At 41.6% G+C, this 26,696-nt stretch overlaps 2 protein-coding genes across 4 annotated transcripts in view; one reads left to right on the forward strand and one right to left on the reverse strand.

Annotated features, from left to right (window-relative positions):
• Positions 1-26,696, reverse strand: part of LOC135202015 (uncharacterized) — a 159,866-nt gene that overhangs the window by 84,614 nt on the left and 48,556 nt on the right. The window lies entirely within an intron of this gene.
• The window catches only part of LOC135202305 (zinc finger protein ZFP2-like), a 79,594-nt gene that overhangs the window by 39,768 nt on the left and 13,130 nt on the right, over positions 1-26,696 (forward strand). Inside the window, exons 1-2 of one of the 3 annotated variants that reach the window (XM_064231640.1) lie at positions 4,199-4,300; positions 13,673-14,121. In XM_064231640.1, the coding sequence (XP_064087710.1) occupies positions 13,699-14,121 (423 nt within the window). In that variant the 5' untranslated portion in view covers positions 4,199-4,300; positions 13,673-13,698. Of the gene's footprint in view, positions 1-4,198; positions 4,301-4,470; positions 4,607-13,672; positions 14,122-26,696 lie in introns of those variants that run through there. The other 2 variants (XM_064231639.1, XM_064231641.1) reach the window with 2 other exon arrangements.

Consider the following 26,696-nt stretch of genomic DNA (forward strand, 5'->3'; position numbering starts at 1 on the left):
CAGACGCCTTACTTTGTACTAACACAAATTGTAGAAATAACCACCACAGGAGGGATCTGAAAGAATAATTCTATTCGAACATAATCTATGCTTGCTTCGGACAGGACGGCCTATAGATTTCGTCAAGGTAATTCTCGTAATATACCTGGATGGAATGACTTGGTTAAAGATCTGTATACATACTCACGAGAAATGTTTTTACTGTGGAGGCAAAATGGTAGCCCGAGGGAAGGGCACACTGTATTACTAATGAGAGGCGAGAGTGCAGTTCAAACTTGCTCTTAAGCACTGCAGGTCAAATGAAAAACAACTAAGAGCCGATGCAATGTCTAGAAACTTAGAATCTGGTGATTATCCTCGTCTTTGGAAAGATATCCAGTCCTTAAATCCCAAAACTAAAAAGCTATCACAGAGAGTAGGGGAAGCAGTCGGAGACGAAGCTATCGCTAGTATGTGGGGCGATCACTTCAACAATATCCTGAATTGCATAAATGATCAAGATTCCCAAAGGGATGTACTACATATCCTTCTTACTGACAACATTCAATTTCATTTTGCAGACCGTATTACGCCAGGTAACATCAGCGATGCCATGAACAGCCTACCTAATAATAAATCGCCCGGCTGTGATGGTCTTCCCGCAGAGGCTTTCAAATTCTGCCATTCGATAATTTACATTTTGCTAGCTGCCCTATTCAATTCGTGCGTAATTCACCGGTTTCTTCCAGACTCCCTACTCTTAGTTCACTTGATACCATTAATCAAAAACAAGCTGAAGGATGCAGCTGACCCTGGCAACTACCGGCCGATTGCAATCACAACGATCGCATCGAAGATACTGAGTCGGTTCCTCTAGTGAGAATTCTCCCCTTTCTACACATCACTGACAACCAGTTCGGGTTTAAAGCAAACCACTCAACCGACACCTGCATCTACTACTGAAAGAATTGCTGAACTACTACCTATCATCAGCCTCTCCTGTTTTCCTGTGTGTTTTTGTAGATGTAGAAAAGCATTGACAGAATAACTACCTGAAGTTCTTCCTGAAGCTGCATAAAAGGGGCACACCCCTATATCTAATTGTCATTTTACATTGCTGGTTCTCCACACAGCAATTCTGTGTCAAATGGGGTAACGTGTTATCGTACACCATCGGCTCCCTAAATGGGCTTCGGCAAGGGGGCATTCTCTCTCCATACCTGAAACTGAACTCACTCCCAATCGGATGCACTGTCAATGAAACAAATATAAACAACCTCTGTTACGCCGACGACATGGTTCTAATTTCCCCATCAGTGCAAGGTCTCCAACGACTCATCGACACTTGCCGCCAATATGCAGAGGAATTTGATATAATCTACAACGAAACCTAGACCTAGTGCATGTCGCTGCCCCCGAGATCGCTTAAGCATATTGCAGAACCACAAATTTTCCTCGGAAACCATCGGCTGGAATTTGTGCACGAATTTCCGTATTTTGGGTCACATTATCACCGACGACCTAAAAGATAGGGCAGACATTGAACAGAGACGTCGTAAACTATGTGCAACTGACAACATGATTGCAAGGAGCTTGCCTTCTGTCACCAAGACGTGAAACTGCTGCTCTGTTCCGCTCGGTACTGCTACAGTCTATGGTGTTCCCTCTGGACGAACTATACCGGTGGCCACGACTATACCCGAGAGATCATGAGACGTATCACTGTTGGGTACAATGACATTCTGAGACACGTCACGCCTCACAAACACAGAAACACTCCGCTTTACAGATGTTCATTGAACCACTCCGCCACACAGATGTTCATAGAAAACCACCTGGGCATTTTTAAAATCATTGTTAGTCGAACAACGTCTATAGTCTGATAACCCGAGTGAGAAACAGCAGCAACTCGCTCATACAAAGCATCCTAAGGAGTGAAGCAAGATCTAAATTGTGGGAAAGATGGAAAATGAGGCCTTTGTCCAACGCCATCTTGAATTGTCTCAATTCAAGATGGAGTTGCTTTGTCCCCTAAAGACTTAATCTCTGTATTGGCAAGCTGTCATTTGCAGATTTTGTCATTATTATATTTATTGCTGATATTTTAATTTTTTATTATTACTGTGATTACTATCAAGTTAAAGTTTTTTGCACTCAATTTTGTATTGAGCCCTCTGGACCTGACTACTGTATAACCACCTAAGGTCTCTAGTTGAAATTTAAGTTATATATTCTGTGCACTAACTGTTATAACTCTCAATGCATTTTTTTTTCACCAGTATTATTACTGTTATTACCAGTATTATGATTACTATCTTTTATGCTACCTCAGCTATTTTGTGGATAAGTGCCGATTATTCATTTATTTATCATGTTGTCTCATGTATCTAGATTGTGTATGTTACTGTCTGCATTTTGTACAGTATATTCCATGTATATGGCCCTGAGCTGAATTATTATTATTATTATTATTATTATTATTATTATTATTATTATTAATAAATTAGTGCCAACAGGAACGTGGCTAAACAACAACGAGAAAGATATATGTAAAAAAATTACTTATAAATGACAACCGGCTACTCATAACATTTCTCAAACAACATAGGTATAAAATAATGACGGGGCAGTACGATATCTTTCCTTAAAGCAGCTAAAAAAGTTACAACAAATTAATAAGTATAAGTGTGAACTATTTGGATATACTGACGCTGCAATGTATCACAAAACGAGACAATAAGAATAATAGTTTCATAACCACCAAATGCTCGTGGCAATTGTGACCTCTCATTTTACTATCTGTAGAGTTTAACACTGACAGAAATTTCATATTGTACAAATTACCTTTGGGAGAAAAGCAAGAGTTGGGCCAATTTAAAACCATAGAATATTGTAAACGTTATTAACCACATCGGTACAAAGTTCTGTCAAACGTTGTACACAAGTCCAATCAGTGCTCTCCGATCATTATAGAAGGAACTGAAATTAAAGAAAACTCATTATGGTTTAATGCTGAAATATCACGCCGTGTGAAAAGTATACAGCTATAGTAGATTCACATCAACCGTGCATTTGATATCTAGGCCAGTCCCTTACAACGCTCATGGTTGGCTGTTCATAAGTCAGTCACAGGTCTGGGCCGCTGGGCTGGAAACTCAGTCCCCCGAGAGAGTTCACGCAGATATGATGTATGTTGCACCTCTCCTGAGGGGAACGTCTTTCAAAAGTATTCCTCAGAAGAGGTGGAACATATATCCTGCCTATGTGAACTCTCTCGAGAAACTAAGTTTCCAGCCCTGTGATTAGCTTATCAACAACCAATCAGGAGCGTCGTAAGGGACTGGCCTAGACTTCAAATGCACGGTTCATGTGAATCTACTATAGCCGAAAATAAACGTGAAAAGTCGGGTAATAGTCAACAAAGTAAATAAATTACTTATAAAGGAATTCTGGTTATTCAGCAAGAATTGGCGATAAAGAATACAATGGAATGTAACTCGCAAATAAACGGAGCCCGGCTGATGAACCGATTAGTCTCTGAAATCAACATAATTTCAGATATGCTGACGATCAAGAGAATCTCTACACCGTAGCTAGACTTCCGATTAGACTTACGAGTGGTCACTTATAGATTTTCTTAATGATAATTTATTAAGCGTGATGAGCAAGTACGTTTTATTTGAGACGGACACGGTAAATTCTCTGTCGCTACCCTGTTACAAAGCTTCAAATCGACGTCTGTCACTTTCAAAGCGTGCGCTTTCAGCATATTGATCGAAAGTCGCTTACATCTGGCAACTGTTTCGTTGTTAATAATTCAAGAGATGTTTCTTTTCTGTTTGGCTATAAGTCTTCCATGCACGTTAGTTCGATACTTTTAGAGGTAATTTAAAGACCCACGTATTGCTAACAAGTGCATAATGAAAGCCACAACTGTGTGTTAATATATTTAAAAACACACAAATCACAAAGGTGCCAGATGTACTATGGTTGTGCGAACAGCTGACGACTTTACGACGGTCAGCCGAATACCTGGCGGCTTCAGAAAACCTGATTATAAAATCAAATAAGCAGATGAGCGGATTAGCCAAAGACATTTATCAATTTTAAGACATTTTTTGCGGTACGTGAGGACGGAAGACTTTTAAGTTTAAGGACATTATCGAGGAGAGAAGTTAGATACACTTTTGGTTATTCACTTGTCTTGTATATACTATTTTGTTTACATCCATTTTCAGTCGGTCGGGTCGTCTGCTGTTTCGGGTACCTGACGAATTTAGGGATTCTTGTTAGACAATCACGTAACGTCGGTAGGCCTAAGGTAGGTGTGTTTAGCCGGGAGTTGGGATTCATTCCCGCTCGACGTTCATCTCGTCAGTTTTGTTCGGAAATTAAAAAAGTATCTCGGGATTTGAAATTTGTTTTCGCCGCCAACTTGGAGTACTAAGTAACAAGAGCCACTGGGGGGGAGCAAGCCTAGGCCTATCCTAGGGCCGCCGAACCGAGGCAGAGAGATTGATTATAGGCTTATGGATATCGTTCGCTTCGCTGCTGGTAATGTTGGCCGCTATGTGCATCTAATCCTTCATGCTTTGTGACCTAAACTCAGATCATCCATTCATTTTCGGTAGGTTTGTCCGAGTTTACGCTACGTGGTGATGTTGGGATGTGGGTGGCCATAGGTTATCCATGTATTTTATGTGTGAAACGTGAACCCTGAGCATCCCTTCATTTTCGGGAGGTTAACCTAAGTTTACCTAGTTTCACAAGGAAGGTAGGTAGGTAGCTAGTATACTAGGCTAGTTACTAAGTAGTAGGCCTAGCTAGTAATACTTAGGGTAGATCATCACAGCAGGCCACGCAGGCCACCTACCATCATGCAAGCCACCCTCCGAAAAAGTACATTATAACGCGTCCTGACACCCGAGATGGGCATCAGTCGCGACTTGTTGTTGGTGAGAAACGGAGCTAAAGACCTCTACTCTCCTTTCGAAGTAAGTATTTTCCCCAAAGTTAGAAATTAAGGCCAAATTTTAAGATTTAAACAGATTTAAACAGAGGGTACTGAAAACGGTCTCAAACGTAGTGCAAATCTCACCAAAAACGCGTTCACATTTTTACTTACAACTCGAGGTATTTAGAAGATTGACGCCATCTCGATGTTTTACGGAGTAGCTTGTGTCAATAACTAACCATTTCCTGTGATAAATCCGCGCCACACCACTTGTACCCTACAGACGCTGGAGCACTTTTATATCACAACAATCAAAAACCAAACCGATTTCTCATCAAACACAACAAGCCAGGCGTAAAACAGCTGTTGGGGGTAGAAGATGACGAGAAGCGTGCTCTTGGCTAATTTTTAAATAAGTAGTAAAACATCAATAATTTTACATATTTATGATGATTAATTTGAAAATATTCGTTATTGAAAAAGTAACTCGACTCTGACTCAAATTTAAGTAATTATTTTTCTGAATTAGAACGTTCTTTCAAGTTCTGTATTATGACGTCACGACATCTTGACTTTCGTACCTATTGTAAAATAATTGCTATACTCAACTGTCATTGCAGAACAAGTTTACCAGTTATTCATGCAGATTGTTATCAGCTATACATGTAATTGTTTATAATCGTTAATGCGCAAATATATCTTTATTATTTACTTTTTGGATATATGAAGATGTTTTACTGCTGGATTATCGCCGTAGTGTGACGCAATCGTTTTCGGTTCATGGGCCTCTTGTCTGTTTTCGCACCATAAGAAATTATGGGCCGAATTTGCAATGACCAGAAAGTCGTTAAAGAGAAAGTTAGCATTGAGGGGGCATATGTTTTGACTGAGAAAAATAAAAATTTATTCAATAGCTAGCTTGTAAAAAATACTTGGTTATAAAAACTTGATTGACAACTAAGCAGCATGTCTACTATGGGTTTTTTCAGAGACAGTGCAAGCAGGTGGAAGGGCAATACCTATTTCTGTAACGAACACTCTTAACAGAACGAGATTTTGCTATAGTGGCATTACACCCAGTGCCGTAATTTATAAGGGTATCGTGAATCACTAATCGTAAAGAATAACGACACTTGTCCTTGACCAAGAGACAAAAACTCCATTATGCAGAAATGGATACGAACACGCGTATAAAGCTCCACTTACCCTCTCATCCCCCCCCCCCCCTCATCCCTTTTCTTCTTCGTTCCTCCGCCTTCCTTTCTCTCTCTCTCTCTCTCTCTCTCTCTCTGTTGCCATTCGGTATGTGTTGACCCTCCAAACTGGGTATAAGAACTACACACAAAACGTTTGAAATGTGAAATTGGTTGAAATTCGGTATGTATTGGAAGTATATATACATAAATATTAAAGCAATTTTATCATTATTGCATTACTATGACAACTAGAATTCATGGAAACAGTTTATAACCTGTTAAGCGTCACCCACGTAATAATACGTTTACCGCGATCTACTCGGTAGCGCCTTCAACGGGATATTACGTTCAAGACTTTAACTGTGCTTGTCAAGTCGTCAGCCCCGTAATAATACGTTTACTCGCATAGAAAGTGTAGGAACATCATTTGGTAACACTCTCAGCACATGGGAAACTTATTTCCAGCCTGGCAACTCTTTCCTGGTGGTCGCTTATGCTAGAAAACTGCCTGTCCCTGTTGGTTTTCTTTCAATACGCTTCGGGCGTTTATCGAGACAAATTGGATTTCGCGTCTTTCACAATGAATGTCCCAAAGAGGAGGCATTATTTCTGATTTTTAGGTGAGATCAATCAAATACTAGATGAGGAGTGTGATATTGATAACCTATTTGATGATGAGAGCTCTAGTTCTGAATCCTCCAGTGATGATACAAACTTTTCTTCCAATTGCGGGAGTGAAGATGACTTTTCTTTGCCGAGTGACTGGACTCCGAGAGAGAGAGAGAGAGAGAGAGAGAGAGAGAGAGAGAGAGAGAGAGAGAGAGAGAATTTCCAACAGTTAATTACAGTATGAATAACAAGCATAAAAAATCAATATAACTTATTTGAAAAAAACTATCATCAGTGCTATGATCCCTGATTACAAAAATAGCGTTGACGGTACGTTAGCAGCGAGCTCATCAGGGGTCGGACGCTTAACAGGATAATGGAACGGCGTATGTGTGAAGCCTCCACTAATGTGGCAACGATGATTTTGCCATTCTTAGCATGCAAACATTAAAGCATGCAAACATTTTAAAGGTTACATTTATTTCTGGCATACGATTATTAAGAAATTCAAAATACTAATAAAGACTGAAATCAATGAAAAGTGCTAGCAAAAACAAAAAAGCAAAAAAAAAAAAACAAAAAAAAAAAAAAAAACGTAGTCGTTCCTCTATGCACTTTTCCGTATTCGTTCCTCTATGGTTTTCGGCAGCCAGATGTACGAAAACGTTAGAAACATTTGATTTTATCTACGTTAGAAATATCTGTAATTTTCGGGGTAATTTGGTTGCAAAAAAGGGATAATATACATGAATTAAATCAAAATTTTTAAATAACAATGTAAATTTAAACTAAATAACGAGTTAAGTAAACAGTTTAGGGAATAAAACTTTTGCAGTTTCGTCGTCTGTCGTCGTCTGCTGTTTGTAATTGTGTTTATGGCGCGCGCGCTTAGAAACCAGGAACAGCAACGGGTTTAAAGTGCAATGTGGAGTGAACTGAGACCAAAATGTGTATAATGACAATCAAATAAGCACTGTGGAGTTTCAGTTGTGATGGCAGTAAGGATAAAAACCGCCGATTACAAGGTAAGAATGAATTCAGTTCCAACCATAACCCCGGAATAACAAGTTTTCATACTTTCACTAATATAGGCAACAAAATGTTGTTTTATTGTGCTGATTACAACTGCAATCTTGAGTAAGATCAATAAACGTTACATACATACGCTAACATTGTTCAAATGAGTGCTGGGAAGGCTGGGAAAGATGGTGTCCGTCACTGATGAGAACCGTCCATGAAAAAACGTAGCCGCCATATTGGATTTCAAAACTGCCTTGAAAACATATTTTACGAAGAGCTCACATGCTTATTTTAGTTCGTATGGGGCTTTCATATATCACAATATGTTGACGAAACTTCAGTCTTTTAAATGGTATGCTTAGAGTTGCAATTGTATTCATGTTTCACCAATTAAATATCGAGTGAATAAGACCCGTCTACCGTGATGAGGGTTGGCCTGTACTGATGTTTCCCCCCCCCTATAGTTAGAATAGGCTGTGCCGTGATTTAGCTCCTGCCAAGTTTATTAATTCTGTAGGTCTTGGTGTGCATATGTATCTACCTAAGTAAGTAGTCTAGCTTAGGCCTATTCTAAACCAGGCAACCTACCTAGGTATAATTCTTAGCCTAGGAGGTTCATCCTAGACAAAGGATCAGTTTGTGGGAAGCTCATAGGCCTAGGTCATTTGTAATTGCTGTGAATCATATACTACCTAGTATTTGTTTGGCTGTTTGCCCTTTATCTTGGCCATTTCTGACCACTGCTGTAGCCTTTGTTAGTGCAAATCTCTTAAGCCTATTTTTGTTTCCCCAGTCCTGTTCAGGCCTGGTAATTAATTACCCATAGGAGACTGAGGCAGGAAAAGTTTTCCTTTTTTTAGGAGCTGCACCAAAAGGAATGGCCCAAAGTGAATTAAGGAAAATATTGGCTCAAGTAGAGAGAATACTTACCTATTATACCTATAGGTACATGGTTTGTGTCTGAATTCAGTATCAGACTCAGAAGAGAATGAAAAGCACCTATCACAAGGCCAGCAATGGGGCTGTTATCGTACGTTCACCTTTTCCAATCTACCTTATGGTGCCGGGTCCTACCTGGGTAAAACCGAAGACTTTACCCCCGCCTGGTTTTTCCCAGTCGCCAACTGCGATATTTATGCTACTTTTGCTTTGTTTTTGCTTGTCTTTTTTTTATGCTAAGATATTACTTTCTTTTGTTCATGGTTAGGGTAAATGACCGAATGGCGACATAGCAGCCACCTCTCTTGGAACGTGGCCATTTTGTGAAAAAGCGCTTGAATTATATCATTATTTCATAATTTAGGAAAAAACACTCTCTACCAAACTAGAGGGGCGAGTTACTCCACTTGGCCTCATGCATTTTAAGTTGTACTAGAGTTAAATATAGGATACATCTAACCTTACCTTTATAAACTAACCTAACTTAAGGGGGCTGGCCGGCTAATGCCGTTTTTTAACTACAGGACTTTGACATTCATACCACTTAATAAGGTGACTTGGGACATCTCCAAACTGCATATGATTTTCGCCTCTGACCTTCGGTTTTGTGACGCCAGGGCAATCTATCCCGAAAATAACCATTTTTCAAATTATATCTCCTCCCTTGATATTTAATATTAAGACCTGGGATTACTACCATATATAGACCTGATTTAGACCTTCAATCAAATGGATTTTTTTTTTTCTAAGTCATTTTTTTGCTAGATATGAATTTTTGAATATGGTAAAAAAATAAACCCTATAAATCACGAGAAAAAAAACATTTAAAAAGAAAAACCCACAAAAACAAAAATTGGAAAAAAGGGCTCTATTTGATTGTTCTATAATGTCTTTCTGAGTTATATACCAAATTCCAATGTTATAGCTTTAAAACTAAGTGAGGAGCTACATTTTGAAGGTCAATAAGTATAGTTTTGAGATACGGGCATTCAAAGTTTTCCTTCTTGTATTTCTAAAAAGACGATGTTGATAATAATGGCTATTATGAAGTATATATCTTTTTTGTGTATTAAACCAAAACTATTTTATTTATTATAATTTAATCATAAATGATGATCCCTTTGCTCATATATACGTAGCCTGGGGCACTGCTTGAGGGCAAGATGGGGCACTCCTTCCTACGTAACCCCCTCTCTCCCCTTCACTAACTCGGCTTTCTTACAGCGAATTTTCTTCTGTATGTTAGCGAGATGTTTTTCCTCTCTTTGGCATGATGGACATTCTTGCCGAAACAAAGATAAACAACGTAAATGCAAGAGAATGTCAGAGGTGAAACTCGAAGGTGTACTCTCTTTTTACAAAGACAATTTAATAAATCATGATTATTATGAATTTCATATTCCATTTTGGGTATTAAAAAACCAAAACTATGTTATTTATCATAAATGAAGATCTCTTTGCTCAAAGATCGTAGCCTTGGGCACAGTGTGACGTGTGCTGTCAGGCAAGAAGGGGGCGTTACTAGGCAACCCTCCCCTCTCTCTTCACTAACTACGCGCATATTATGATATTCTGTAATAATACTTGAGCGATTTGTCTTCATCTGTATGTTAGCGAGATGTTTTCCTTGTCTTTTCCTCATTGGCATGATGAACTTCTTGCCGAAACATACATAAACATACGTAAAAGCAAGCGAATGTCACGAGGTGAAACTCGAACGTCTAATCTACTAGAAGTCTGTGGTCCTACTGATTCATGGTTGAACCAGATACTCGCTTCTGCAAGCACGGAATCTCTACATTGCCATTTCTCACAATTCTTTGCCAATAATTATCAAAATTTACGATAACAGAAGAAATATTGCATTTTCTTGTACGGATGAATGTTTTAGGCTTATTGAGTTATGTTTACTAATTACCCTGTAACTACGAAAGTAAGAGGAATTTTGACGAAATATTTTGTATACGTATTCTCAATTGCCATATGAAGCGCCATGAATTTTTTCATGACTGCATCTTTCGCCCTATACCACCATATATAGGGGTTCCAGCTGGCCCCCTTAAGGAAGGTGCTGGGGACTACCTAACCACAGGGTAACCCCCTTTCCATCCTAATCTGATTGTTATGCACACCAAGTTCTAATGGGCAAGGGATGCCACTTCATTATTTTGTTATGGTGGCGCCTCTCAGGTGGCCTGAGATGCTTGTCTACCCAGCTAGTGTCACAGCATTCAAGACACCTTGCACAGGACAGCACCTTAGGTTGAGCTAGGTTAGGATAATAGAGTTCAAATCAAATTGGCTTGCTAGGAATAGGATAAAAACTTGGTTAATTGCAGAGCTATTGACACAGGATTGCTGAATTTACATGAAGTAATAGAATTTTGGTGCCCTGAAAGTATAATGACGATGAGAGGAAGCAGGATACTATTGTTGCTGGGAAAATGCATGTCTTTATAAAGGATACATTACAAGTGTTCTGTTATCAAAGAGCCATTGTATGACACTATAATTCTCCAACTTCCTTCAATGTTTTTTTTTTTATTGGTATTAGCTTTTGCGCCAGTGCCAGTAAATTACTTCCATTAGGCTTTATAGAATCATATTGATGTTACCATGTCAGTATACGGGAAAGAAATGTCAGCACTATACTGCCTAAAATGGCAAAATATAGATGCCAGGGAAACTAGATAAATGTAGTGTTTGTTTTGCAGTAAGTCATAGTACAGTGGACCCCCTCCCCCGTATTCGCGGACTCACACATTCGCGGATTTCTCTTGGGAACGTTTCCCTGCATTATTCGCGGAAAATTCACGCATTCGCTGTATTTTTCTATGATAAATATCCACAAATTCCTGGGTTTTTTTATGAATTTCATCATAAAATGCACTTTTTGTGATAAAACTATCAAAAAACCCATGTAGGAAAATTTTTAGTGAGTTTTTCTTGAGTTTTAACTAACAAAATAGGCTGTTTTTAGCATTTTTATAGGGGTTCCAAACATTCGCGGGTTCTAACTATTCACAGGGGGGTCTGGTACATATCCCCCACGAATACGGGGGGACCACTGTATATCATAGCACACAATTCATGTTGTTCCTTGGTTAGAAGTAGTTCTGGTAGGGGAGGGATAAAAAGGTTCTTGGTAAGAGTAGGAGGAGAAAATGCCACCTTAGCACAGCTGAGGCAGTCCCTGGTTATCAGCGATCGGTTTTATGGCGCTTGTCTAGCGCCATAAAATTGGCAATTTATGGCGCCATAACAGGCCGAGTTCAGTTATTGGCGCCTTGGCACCAATAATAGAGTTATGGCACCGTAACATTAAGAGGTGCCATAAACCGCCGAGTTTCAGTTAATGGCGGTTTTTACTTATCGGCACATCCCCCAGGAATGGAACCCCCACTGATAGCCGGGGACTGTCTTTACTAATCTCTTTATTTACGGTACTGAAAGTTTTATTGAGAGTTAGATTATTAATTTATACTATAAGCCATGTAAGGTTATAGCATGTTAGAGTCAGATAAGATTATGAAATGAGTCAATATAGTGTTTGTTAAGAATTGGGTTAGGTCAGTGAGCACACAATGCAAACTCCTGTTTGAATATGTCATGGCAACCCGTTTCATTATTATAGATAATTTTTTCTCCAATTTGACACAGTGATGTAATGAAACCTGTAGTAAAAGGTAAATAATATGGTTACTGTGCTTTTAAGACGAGTATGAAAGTGAAAAACATAATTCATAAGTGAAGGACAAAAGATATGGAAAGGTGTCATGCCCTTGAATCAAAATTACAAGGGATAGTTTTGCAGATGTCTAAACAGTTAGCAATAAACTTGTATTATAATTACTTTGCAGTTGTATTATTGAAAGCAAATAAGTTAGTTTTGTTTGAAGATAATTTGGGTGCTCCATCTGTGATACCTTGAATGCTATTTTTTTTAGTGAACTACTTAGTGTGAAAGTTTTACTCTTGCATATAGTATCCATTTTCTAATGTTAGATAATGAAATAGCTCCAAGGAGATATGGATTATCATTACAGTATCGATATCAGGAGAGCTTCAGACCAGTACTTAACCTGTTCTTTTGACTTTGTTTGTTTGTAAATGTCGTCTCCTCCATGAATAAGAGCACCCCTTTTTAAATCCTAACGGACTTGTTACCAGTGTCTGAAATTAGGTATTCCAGTTAGAAAAGGACCTGAATAAGAGATTTGTTTTTGCAGTAAAGATGTTAATATTTTAAGGTTTGGTAGCATTAATAGTAAACAGATAAAATGGATTGTAATACGTATATGTATAAACATATATTTCATGACTATGTTGGTGGCTTTTTCCACTATGTACAGTAGTGGACAGATATAATATTCACAGGGCTATTGCTTATAGGATTCCTATTAAATTCCCATAAGAAACTTTGGTTTTCATTTTGAGCAAACTTCTGTAATTTTGAACTTTTCATCTCGGACTTATTTTGTTGTATGTATATTACTTTGGAAGTTCATTTATAAAAAATTTTCTTTAGTGTAATTTTATTAATTCAGTATTATTTTTTTATTTGTTATTTGCACAATGCATTAAAATCTCTTTTTATAGTTGTTATTATTGTGAACGGTTCTAATCCATTCTTCTTTTCTTGTTTATCTGTAATGGATCTTCTTTCCTTTGAAACCATCTCATGCAAGTTCATTACCATAAACATTAACAATAAAAATAATAATACTAATAATATTAATATTGTTATTAGTGAGAATAAAAAAAGACCCTTTTCATTTTTAAATCTTGGTTCCATTCACTCTGACAATGGCGTAAGTAGTCCTTGTAAAGTTCAAGAATTCTATTTTTAACAATACAGTATGTCAAGACTTACACACAATTCAAGGGGTTTATTTATCTTCATCTTTAAAGAATGTGATTGTTTTTCATAGTCTTCAGTAATGTTAGTACGTATTAATGTACGCTTCTTTTCCAGACATATTTTGTAAATCATCTGCCAAAATGGAGACCTCAGCAACAGAGCTGAGCCAGTACACCATATCAAACATTCAGGATTGTGAAAGGGAACATGGCACAACAGTAGTTATTTCACCAAATGAAATCATCATGAAGGTGGAAACAGATGATAAGATTATACAGCAGTGTTTGGAGATCAATGGTCTAGAAAATGACGAGGATGAGGAGGATGACCTGGTTGGAGTAAAAGATTGTGATGAGAATGAGTTTAGTAATGAGGAAAATGTGGTGGAAGATTCTGAAACCAGAAAAGTGCTTAGAAGAAAAAAGAGTAAAAGACCAAGGAAAAAGTACGAAAAAATTCAACGACTAAGTAGAATTTATACTTGTGTTGACTGTCCTGAAACATTCTCTCGTCTCAGCCAGCTACGTGCTCATTCCAGAATTCATACTGAGGACCAAACAGAGGCAAGTATATGTACATTTCTTAAAACACTTTTATTCAATTATGTATTCAAATAACTTAGAGGGGTTTTGGCAATGCAAAATCAAAATGTCTTTGTACAGATTACACATTTTATTAGTACTGTGCAGTACTTACTGTAATATATAACAATATTTTTATCAATGCAATATCAGTACTGAGGTAGGATTATAAGAAATTTACAGCTTTTTGGTGGCCATAACTATTGATTCTTGTACAAAGGGGATTTGCCCATTTTCATACATTCAACTTCCCTGTCAGATATATACTTAGCTATAGACTCCGTCGTCCCCGACAGAAATTCAAATTTCGTGGCACACACTACAGGTAGGTCAGGTGATCTACCCGCCTGCCGCTGGTTGGCAGGAATAGGAACCATTACCATTCTTGAAACAGATTTTCTCTGTCGCCGGAGCTGGTAACATCGTTTGCTAGTTCCTCCTGACTTTGACTTTCGAATTTCATTACGCCGTTGATCTTTTGGACTGCTATTTGGTGACGTATTGGATCTCTGGTTTTTTTTTTTTTTTTTTTTTTTTTTTTGTTTTTTTTTTTTTTTTTTTTTTTCGGATTTGGATTTTTTTTTTTCGGATTTGGATTTTTCAATGTCTGACGTTTCGATTTCGTTCAGAGTGTGTGTGAATGAGAGTTGTTATGTGAGACTACCGAAAGCTTCGGTAGATCCTCACACCACTTGTAAGAATTGTAGAGGGAATGTATGCTCACAATTGAATACATGTGATGAATGCAAGGATTTAAATGAGGAGGAATGGAAGATGCTTGATTCCTATTTGAGAAAGTTGGAAAGGGATAGGGCTAGAAAAGCCTCTTCCAAGAGTGTGAGTAGGTTGGTCTCTAACGAGCCAGTTAGCGGGCGATTGCCTATCTCTAATCCAATTGTTTCCTCCCATACAGCTTTACCTTCTCAATTATCCGACTCGGCAAGTTCAACATCGGAAATTGCGAGTCTAAAAGCTTCGCTTTTAGAAATGGAGCGTAAACTAAAAGAATTAGAAGGTAAGCATAGTGAAAGTGTTCCCAGTGAAGTGCAGGGTGCGTCTGATCGGCTCTGTCTCGCTCCCAGGTCTAGACCTCTTTCAAGCTCCCAAGCCCAGAGGAGAAGAAATGTCGAAAGCTGCAGGGAGGTTTCAGAGAATCCCCACCGGTCAGGCGTCCCCTCGGCAGATTCTGTAGTTGCGTCCCAGACTGCCAAGGACAGTCGTTGGAAAGACGTCCTGAAACAGTGCTTTTCTTCATCTGATTCGTCTTTGAAGAAAGGATGGAGTTCGGACAGATTATCGAGACCTTCGAAGAGATCTTGGAAGTCTCCAGTATTTTACTCTAGCCCGGAAGAATATCCTCCGGAAAAGAAGAGAAAGGAGGTACATTCAGAAGTTCCTTCTCCTTCAGCGGAAATAGAAAAAGAGGACGCAGCTACGAAGATTTTGGAGAAAATGCAAAAGCAAATATCTTCATTAGTAGGAGTGCTTAAGAAGGATCCTCCTAGAAGAAAGGATAAATTCCTTCCTATTAAAAGATCCCGTCCTATGGAACTCTCTGAGAGCTCGGACGAGGCGCCTGCCAGGAGCCTGGCGCCAGCCAGACGCCAGGCTCCTGTCAGGCGCAAAGCACCTTCAAGGCGAGAGGATTTTCATGGATGGCTAGAAGAGCCTGAAACTCCTATTAGAAGAAGAGCGCCTGAAGCGCCTGGATCGAGGCGCAAAGCTTCTGAAACTTCGGAAGTCAGACGTAGAGCGCCTGAGACTCCTGATATCAGACGCAAAGCACCTGAGGATCCTGAAGCGAGACGAAAAGCGCTTAGGACGCCTGAAGTGAGGCGCAAAGCGCCTGAAACGAGGCACAAGGCGCCTGAAGCGCCTGAAATGAGGCGCAAAGCGCCTGAAGTGGCTGAAGCCAGGCGCTGAGGAGCCTGATTCTAGACGTAAAGAGCCTTAGCCTACTGACAAATGTCGGGCGCCTGAATCTCATTTCAGGCGCTATGAATCAGAAGCATTGTCGGAGTTTGAGGCGGACTTGGAGGCTCCTCTTTGGGATTTTTCTCGGGATCAGTTTTTCGCCTGACAAGGTCCTCTAGACGTGCACAGGCGGCCGTAGCCACCCCTGTCAGGAGGGGCGTGATTCTGGGGAAAATGGAGAGACATTCAAGGACTTCTCTGATTAGAGAACGAGAGTTGTCGCACAGGCGGGGGGGCCGTCGTCCTTGTCAGGAGGGTCTTAGTGTAATCAAAGACAAAGGGTAACATTGGCCTTCACCTGGCAGGGACTCAAGACGTCGCACAGGCGGCCGTAGCCCTTGTCAGGTTGCAGTCGGTGTTTCTACGAGCCCTTCACCTTCCCGAGAGAGGAGTCCTCCTCCAGTTGCGCACTCATCTCCAAATATAACGCATCACGATTTAGAAGATGTCTCGGACTCTGAAGAAAATAAGGGGGCAGGTCTTTCAGACTATAAGACCTTGACAGCCCTCTTATTAAAAGAATTTGGAGAGTCTCTGAGCCCTGCTGCCCCTCCTTCTCCTTGGTCTTTATTTTCGAGTACGAAGACTGCAAAGTCTTCCTCTTTTTTGAAGATGCAACCAACCATCTCAATGAAGAGGGCTTTGCAGTCTTTCGGAAATTGGCTTAAAACCAAGGAGGAGGCGGGAAAGACTGTGTTTACCTGTCCCCCTTCCAGGCTATCGGGAAGGAGAGGGATTTGATACAACACGGGAGAATCAATGGGACTTGCTCTTCCCTCCTCTGCTGAAGCGGACTTCTCGACCTTGGTGGACTCGGCAAGGAGACATGCTCTTCCATCGGCCATCTCCTCAAGGGAATATTCCATGTCTTTGAAGTTTTTAACTTCCTAGACTGGTCCCTTGGGGCTTTGGCCAAGAAGACGCAAGACCCTCAGTTTTTAGAACCAGAAGTCTTGCATAGTGTCCTTGCCTGTATGGACAAGGCGGTGCAGGATGGATCGGCTGAAGTGGCATCCCTTTTCGGGGCAGGAGTACTAAAGAAGAGGTCTGTCTATAGTTCTTTTTTAACTAAGGCAGTCTCTCCAGTACAGAGGGCTTCTCTTTTATACGCCCCTTCCCCCTGTCTAAGCAGTTGTTTCCTTCTCAGTTAGAGGGATATTTTCCCACACTCTTATGAGAAGGCAAACACAAGATTTGCTGGTGCAATCTGCAAAGAAACCTAGACCAGCTGTTCCTGTCACGAAGAGGGAGCCAAGAACTGCCCAACAGCCCTTTCGAGGCAGCACTTCAAACCGAGCCCCAAGGAAGAGAGGAGGGGAAAAAAGAGGAAGATCTTCTATCAGAGTCCCGAAAAAGAATCCGAAATGAGGTTCCAGTCCTCCAAGCACCAGTAGGGGCCAGACTTCTGAAATTTTCAGAAGCATGGGCTTCAAGAAAAGCAGATGCTTGGTCCCTACAAGTTCTCAAGAAAGGATACCTCATCCCCTTCAGGAACAGACCTCCATTGACGACGACACCGAGAGAGCTGTCTGCGAGGTACAAAGATCTTGTAAAAAGAGATGCCCTTCTCGGGCTAGTACAGCAGATGTTGGAGGAGGAGGCCATCGAGAGAGTACAGGATCCACACACTCGGGGCTTTTACAACCGCCTCTTTTTGGTGCCAAAAGCGTCGGGAGGGTGGAGGCCGGTCCTGGACGTGAGTGCATTGAACCGCTTCGTGGAGAAGACAAAGTTCTCCATGGAGACCTCCAATTCGGTCCTCGCTGCTCTCCGTCCAGGAGATTGGATGGTCTCCCTCGACCTTCAGGATGCTTACTTTCACGTCCCCCTGCATCAGTCGTCGAGGAAATATCTTCAATTCATGGTGCAGGGAAGAATTTATCAATTCAGGGCTTTGTGCTTCGGCCTCTCGACAGCTCCTCAGGTGTTTACGGCGTTGATGAGGAACGTAGCAAGATGGCTACATTTGAAGGGGGTGAGAATATCGCTTTACTTGGACGACTGGCTCATAAGAGCACAGTCAAAACAACAGTGTTTGGAGGACTTGGAGATAACTCTGGAATTAGTCAGATCTCTCGGATTGCTCGTGAACCTCGGGAAATCTCAGACGATCCCCAGCCAGAACATCGTCCTATCTGGGGATTCGGATGGATTCTCGGGTTTTCGAGCATAGGCCATCCCAAGAAAGGATTGCGAAAGGGGTGGAAAAGATCTCCAGCCTTCCTAGAGAAAGAACGAAGCTCAGCGATGGGAATGGCTCAGTCTTCTGGGCACCCTTTCGTTGCTAGAGCAGTTCGTTTCTCTGGGGAGGCTGCACATGAGACCCTTGCAGTTTCCATCTAAGGAGAAGTTGGAAACAGGAAGACAGGAGAACTGACGGATCCTTTCCCATAGACGAAAGCATCAAATACCACTTGCAATGGTGGTTAAAACCTCTAAGAGAGAACGAGGGAGTGTCCTTGTCTCTTCAGAACCCTCACCTAGTGTTGTTCTCCGACGCCTCGGAGATGGGATGGGGAGCAACACTAGGGACGAAGGAGGTGTCAGGCATCTGGACGGAAGAACAGAAGACCTGGCATATAAATGCAAAAGAGCTCATAGCCGTACATCTGGCACTGAGACATTTCGAGAACGAAGTCAGAGGCGTGGTGGTCCAGGTCAACTCGGACAACACCACGGCTCTGGCATATATCAGAAAACAAGGGGGGACACACTCTTTCTCCCTTTACGAGCTGGCAAGGGATCTGTTGGTCTGGACGAAGGAACGAGGGATAGTGCTCCTGACGAGGTTCGTTCAAGGAGGGAGAAATATAAGGGCGGACAGATTGAGCAGAAAGAACCAGGTCCTTCCAACAGAATGGACCCTTCATTCACAAGTCTGCCAGCAACTATGGTCTCTTTGGGGGAAGCCTCAAGTAGACCTATTTGCAACGTTCCTCTCCAGAAGGATGGAGAACTTTTGCTCGTTGGGGGACGATCCCAGAGCCCTGTCAGTCGATGCCATGCTCATGAACTGGACGGGCATAGATGCTTATGTTTTTCCCCCATTCAAGATGCTGGGGGAAGTAATGAGGAAGTTCGTGTCCTCGGAAGGAATGAGGATGACGTTGATCGCTCCCTATTGGCCTGCAAGAGAATGGTTCACAGGAGAGGTACAGGAATGGGATAGTGGACTTCCCCAATCTCTTCCCGAAAGGACAGATCTGCCCAAACAACCCCACTTCGAGAGGTACCACAAAAACATCCACGCTCTCGCCCTGACTGCCTTTTGACTATCTTTAAGAACTGGTCAGAGCGAGAGGGCTTTTCTCGCAAAGCTGCAAAAGCAATTGCAAGAGCAAGAAGGTCCTCAACCATGCGGATATACCAATCGAAGTGGGGAAGTTTTCCGTAGATGGTGCAAGGCGAGTCCTCCTTCCGATACCTCTGTGACCGAAATTGCTGATTTTCTTTTATATTTACGTGAAGAATCTCAGTTAGCAGTGTCAACCATTAAAGGATATAGGAGCATGTTGTCTGCTGTGTTCAGGAATAGAGGCCTGAACATAGAGAATGACAAAGATCTTCATGATTTAATTAGATCATTTGAGACGACGAAATCAAGAACTTCGCTCACCCCTAGTTGGAACCTAGATGTGGTCCTCAGATATCTTATGTCAGAGAGATTCGAGCCTCCTGATAAAGCGTCTTTCAGAGACACAACAAGAAAATGTATTTTCCTGATAGCTCTTGTTACTGCAAAAAGAGTAAGTGAGTTGCAAGCTCTTGACTCAAGAGTGGGTTTTAAGGGAGACTCGGCAGTATTGTCTTTCAGGCCTTTGTTTTTAGCGAAAACCGAAAATCCCTCAAGACCTTGGCCTAGAACGTTTGAAGTAAAAGGGCTTTCTCAATTAGTGGGAAATGAAATTGAAAGAGCATTATGTCCTGTTAGAGCTTTGAAGTTTACTTGCAAAAGAAGAAACAGTTGCAAGGTTGCAATCAAAGCCTCTGGTGTGCTGTTAAAGACCCAAGAAGACCAATGTCAAAAAATGCATTAGCCTTTTTGTTAAAAAGTAATAACTGAAGCTCACATGAGCTCGTGATAGTGATTCATTTAAGACATTAAGGGTTAAAAAGCACACGAGGTACGTGCAGTTGCTACATCGTTATCGTTCAACAAGAACAGTCGATGAAGAACATTTTAGGTAGCCCCCCAACCACGTATTGGAGGTGCAACTCGGTGTTCGCCTCACATTACTTAAGAGATGTAAGAATAACATACAAGAAATGCTTCTCTCTGGGACTGATGTATCAGCGGATACAGTGCTGGGGAAAGGAGATACGACTGATCCTTAAATTTGTTTTTTATCCTTATATTTGGTATAGTGTAATTTTAAAATAATTTGATGTTGAGTTTTTAGGTTGTTTGAAAGGCGTTTGGGGATAACGCCTTTCAATTGTAAATACTAATCCACGGTTAGGATCGGGTGATCGGGATCAGTGTTGTACTCCTTTCTATGCCAATAGGCATAGGTATATTGTCATGTAAGTGGATAGGACCCCAGTGACAGTTGCCATCAGGTTCTGTCGAGTAAGTGGATAAGACCCCATTGACAGTCCTTTCAAGAGTTCTCAGCCATAGGTCACACCCTCGCTGAAGCTTTTGAGGCGAAGCAGACTTCTAAGCATAAGCTATGAAATCTTCCGCCTAAACAGGTAGGAACCAGGGTATTGTTAATTAACTTTTATTACCTACAACATATGTTGTTTACCTGTCTAATCAGTAACTAGCTGTCTCTTACCCTCCGTCAAAGGTGCCAATCAGCTAAGTACGTATATATCTGACAGGGAAGTTGAATGTATGAAAATGATATTGTTATTGTACAATAAAGTTTCATACATATGTACTTACCTGGCAGATATATACGATTGTATGGCCCACCCAGCCTCCCCTCAGGAGACAGGTGGAAGAGAAAATCTGTTTCAAGAATGGTAATGGTTCCTATTCCTGCCACCCAGCGGCAGGCGGGTAGATCACCTGACCTACCTGTAGTGTGTGCCACGAAATTTGAATTTCTGTTGGGGACGACGGAGTCTATTGCTAAGTATATATCTGCCAGGTAAGTATGTATGAAACTTTATTGTACAATAACAATATCATTTTTTTTATTATTGATGAAGTCATGAACGATCTTCAAAGTGTAAATTAACTGCATAATTAAACCTACCACCACCAGCCACTATCTACAAGAGATAAATCTCCAACAGAAGCAAACAGTCAGACCAGAGAACAGTATTCTAGTAAAGAAAGGACGAATTGCCTAAAACAGGTTGCATTGATTTTATCACTGTTATAAGTATATATCTTGCCTTTCGTACAATACTTCACTTTTGTGCAGCATTTGTTGACACATTCTTTTGATGTTTCTCAAAAGTTAGATGTGAGTCAAAAGTTGCACCTAGAATAGCTAAAGCTTTTGACTCATTCAGCAGTCCCTGTATCTTAGCCATCCACTGACATGGGTTTGATTACTAGTAGTACTACTAATGAAGCAAAGCGCCTCAGTGGTGTGATCGGTTTGGTCCTGACCTGCCACCTCAGTGCCCGCAAGTTCGATTCTCGGGCATTCCATTGAGGGGTTAGAGATGTGTATTTCTGTTAATAGAAGTTCACTCTGGACGCGGTTCGGAATTCATGTAAAGTCGTTGGTCCTGTTGCTGAATAACCACTGGTTCCATGCAATGTAAAAACACCATGCAAACAAACAAACAAACTAATGAAGCTGTAGCAAGGTCGGGGAACAAGAAACCACAAGGAATAAAAAAATGAGAAATGTGCCTAGTAGTTGCACAAGTTAAGTACTCATCAGTTACTTTGTAACAGAACATTCAATGTACTCACAGTCACATAGTATCAGGACAAGATAAGTACTAACAGTAATGAAATTGGCAGTGAGAATGAGAAACCACTTGGACTAAAAATAGATGGTAATATACACTAATATACACTAAGACTATATAAAACAGATTTGAATTAAAATGCAAAAATGCAAGTTTGTAGATGAGTGGCACATAAAAAGTGAAAATGGCATGACCATGAGAGAGCAAGCAGCAGAGATCTGCTTGAAGTGGAGTTGCAGAGAGAAATAAAGAGACCCCCTTTTAGTACGCTAGAACATGGTCTAGGCCTTTGCTATTAGGCCTTTAAATTCTAAACATCCATCAGATTAGTGGGTCTGGAGAATTTTTTGTACATAATAAGGCTGTTTTTAATTATGTACTAGGTTTGTTGAAACAGAGAACTGGTCATGCAAAGAGATGTATGCTCATCAACTTCTTGGAGTTTTGGGCCATTTTCTTAGGCCCCCTAAGCATTCCTGGCAATCTTGTTGGGTTTTTCCCTGCGGAATTGTGGTGGAAAAAGGCTAAGATCTTCATTTTTGCAAAAAGAAAGAGTTGTCACCTTAATTCCAAGGTTTATTCTAGGAATTTGCAACCTGTTGGGATACCCTTTCAGCAGGACCATTCAGATTATCCTTTAAGAGTGGTCCCTTTAATTGGACATTGCAAGGCCTCTCCTCAATCAGTTTACCTCATCAAACATAAGACTACCACAGCTGGACCCAGCAACTTGGGCAGTAGACATAATGCTTTAGGCCTGGGACAGCTGGATGTCTTGCATTTTTCCTTTTCAGCCTTCTGAGTCGGGTCATGGTGAAGTTCCATACTTTGTCAAACTCACTAATGACTCTCATTGCCCCCTTTTGGCCATGGCAGAAGGGGTTACTAGACCTCATAGATCTCAGCAGAGACAATGTCAAGAGTTCTTCCCACCTGGGGACCTCTTTTGAAGCAGCCCCACTGAACAGTTTAACACTTAAAACCCGAGCCTCTTCATCCTCTTGCCTGGAGGTTATCTAACGTGATCTCTGCAAGGTCCGTTTTTGGAAGTTACAGTAGCAGCTACTTCACCACTTCCCTTTACCAGGGCAAGTAGACCCAGTTCATTTCCTACGGTATGTAATGAACAGGGTACTCAACTCCTTGAAACATCTGTTTCTATGCTAAAAAATTTCAGGCTGTAGTTGGGGCTTGAATATAACACTGCTCTCCCTTACCTTTTACTATATCTCTTATGAGCACTCTGTGTAGCCTCACAATATCTCCATATGTGCCCTTGACAGATGAATCTTAACTGAATTTGACCCTCAAGACATTGTTTCAGCTGGTCCTTGCCACCTCTGAAGGGTGTCGGGGAGCTTCATACCCTGTCAAGTGAAGTTTCTCATTCCAGTCATTGGTCTCATTTTGGTCTTGTTAGCCCCTTAAGTTCATAGCCCAGACAGTCTTCTAGGAAAAATAATGGCACTTCCTTGGACTCCTTTACTACTCCTGTCTTGTTTGCATTTTCAGCACTGCAGTCTTCTGTATCCAGTGAGGATGCCTTCATATAGTCACAAGAATCTTCTTGTATCAAAACTCCTGTTTCTTCATGGACAATCTCAAAGGTTGAAGCACAAGAGGCCTAGACTTATTTCTTTTTCCTTGGCATTTAATATCAACCTTTGCAGTTTATTTTTTAGAAATATTACCCATAAATCATATTTTTATTGCAGTGTCTTACCGAACAATTATACAGCTGTAGGTTCCCTACGAATGGCAGACAATAGATTAAAAAATTCTGCGATGGCGCCGCCATCGCTGATGTAGGTGACGTCATCTCCCTCCTCTTGAGGGGGCTACAGGTACAACTGCCCAGGTAACATCAATCCGTTCTCTGCCGGCTTCTGATGAACATCGGTGGTCGGTGCAGACTTTTTCTTCATTTGTTGGGAAGTATATCTCTCCAATATCAGTGAAGTATTCAACTCCGTGTTTGTAGGATTGAAGCTGAATTTCTTTTCTGCAATTTTGTGGTCTTACCATCATGTCGGCCTCTAGTCCTTCAGTAGTTAGGTTTTGCGCCGGAGGGTGCAAAACTATGTTAGTTAAATTAATTTATTATTCGCACTAAGTGCATTAAGTGTAGGGGTTGTGAGTGCTCTAGAGAGTCTACTTGTGATGAATGCAAGGATTGGAGTGAACAACAGTGGAAAGTTTTTGTTTCTCACTGGGGGAAAGTAATTAAGGATAGGAAGAGGAAGGCGGCTCTCAGAGCTGAAAGTAAGACTAGTTTAGCTGCTTCTGCTTCTTCTATCGAAGAACCTGCTCCTATTCCTTCTCCTTCTCCTCTTATTATGTCTCCAATCTTGAGTCCTCCTACTCCTGCTCCTGTAACTCCCTTGCCAACTTCCCGTGGAGTTTCTCCTGACACCATTGCCAGTCTTGAGTCTAAATTTGAAAAGAAATTTGATGTATTAGCTGATATAGTTATGCAATTAGGTTTATCGGTGAAGTCTTTCATAGAAAAGACTTCTAGTGAAGTGAAAAGTGTCAGTGCAGTGCAGTGGAATCTGAGTGGGTGGTTGTTTGTCCCGATAGTTCTCCAAGACGAAGGTCCCTGTCCCGCTCCCCCGCCTCGGGGAGAAGACATACCGGAGGTCCAAGGGAGACTGTCGGGGTTTGCCCACAGACAGTCACTTCCTCCGTCGATCCTGTGGTGCGACAGCCGGGATTCGACTAAACACCATTGGAAAGGTGTGTCGTTCAGTAATCAGTTATCGACAGAGTTGAGTGATTCGTCGCCGATTAGACGTCATAAGTGGCGTGATTCTTCATTCTTACATCCGTTGAAGAGACATTTGACTGAAGAGGTGTTCTCTCCACCCCGTGTGAAGAGGAACAGAGAAGTAGATAACCCTCACCCGGCGTGTAGCGTAGCAACATTGACTTCACCTCGGATTCTCATGACAGCGACAGCCACCTTCGACTCGATTGGGGAATGACCGATTCTGAGTTCGTCGAGATCTTCGACTCATCAACCGTCTGTTCGTAGTCCCCAAGTCATCAGGGGACTGGAGGCCCTTACTGGATGTAAGCGCACTGAATTTGTTCGTTCAGAAGACCAAATTCAATATGAAACGACTTGTTCGGTGTTGGAATCCCTTCGCCAAGGGGACTGGATGGTATCCCTGGATACACAGGCTGCATACTTCCACATCCTAATTCACCAAGACTCAAGGAAATACCTTCGGTTTGTGTTCATGGGCAAGACCTACCAGTTTCGAGCTCTTTGCTTCAGCCTCTCGACAGCACCGCAAGTATTTACGCGAATGCTGACTCCACTGAGAAAGTGGTTACACCTCCTGGGCATCAGAGTGTCACTCTACCTAGACGACTGGCTTCTCCGCTCCTCTTCGGAAAGTCAGTGCATGAAGGATCTCAAGAGGACTCTTTCATTAACTCACTCGTTAGGTCTTCTTATAAACAAGGAGAAATCTCAGCTAATTCCAACTCAGAGCATTCTCTATTTGGGGATGACTCTGAACTCTCGAGTTTTTCGGGCATTTCTTTCACCAAAGAAAGTCCAGTCGTGTCTGGAAGTTGTACAGGACTTCCTGGACCGCAAGTCCTGTTCCGCCAACCATTGGACAAGTCTGTTAGGAACACTAGCTTTGGTGGAACAGTTTGTAAAACTCGTTAGACTACACATGACGCCCCTACATTTCTTCCTGAAGGCATCATAGTGCAGGAAGACTCAACCGGACATGACAGTATTCTCGATTTCAGACGAAATCAAGGAGGACTAAGCGTGGTGGCTTTCAAAACCAAGACTGGTAGAGGGTCTTTCACTTCGTCTGCTCCACCCAACCCTTCAGTTCTTTTCAGACGCCTCCGACGCAGGTTGGGGAGCCCTGTTGGGAAGAACGAAACGTCAGGGGAATGGTCGGAAACTCAGCGCTCTCTTCATATCAATGTAAGGGAGCTATTAGCAGTGTACCTGGGACTTCAGGCGTTCTCTCATCTCGTGAAGGGACAGATGGTAGCAGTTCACGGAGACAACGCCACAGCACTTTCCTACGTCAGGAAACAAGGGGGAACGCGCTCCTTCACCCTTTACAACATTGCAAAAGATCTGCTTCTGTGGGCAGAAAAATTTCAAGTTACGCTGATCCCTCGATTTGTTCAAGGGAAAATGAACGTGTTGGCGGACAAACTAAGTCGCCATCATCAAGTACTGCCGTTGGAATGGACTCTCGATGCGAAGGTCTGCCTAGACCTATGGAATCTTTGGGGAAAGCTGATGAAAGACCTCTTTGCAACTTCGAGGAACAACCACTTTCCTCTGTTTTGCTCTCCAGTCCCGGACCCTCTTGCTTGGTCAGTCAACTCAATGTTACTAGACTGGTCGGGCCTGGAAGTGTAAGCCTTTCCCCCGTTCAGCCTAATAAGACAGGTGCTGAACAAAGTGTCATTCCACAAAAATGTTTCTCTGACACTAGTCGCTCCATTCTGGCCAAGGAAAGAATGGTTCCCAGATCTCCTCGACTTGCTCGTAGATTTCCCCAGACTTCTTCCGTTAAAGAGATGCCTACTCAGACAACCGCACTTCGAAAGATTCCACCAAGATTATCCGCTCTGGCACTGACAGGATTCAGACTGTCAGGAGTCTCGTCAGAGCGAAAGGTTTTTTGAGACGAGTTGCAGAAGCTATCGCGAACTGC

The sequence above is a fragment of the Macrobrachium nipponense genome, chromosome 30 (genome assembly GCF_015104395.2).
Source record: "Macrobrachium nipponense isolate FS-2020 chromosome 30, ASM1510439v2, whole genome shotgun sequence".
Lineage (NCBI taxonomy): Eukaryota > Metazoa > Arthropoda > Malacostraca > Decapoda > Palaemonidae > Macrobrachium > Macrobrachium nipponense.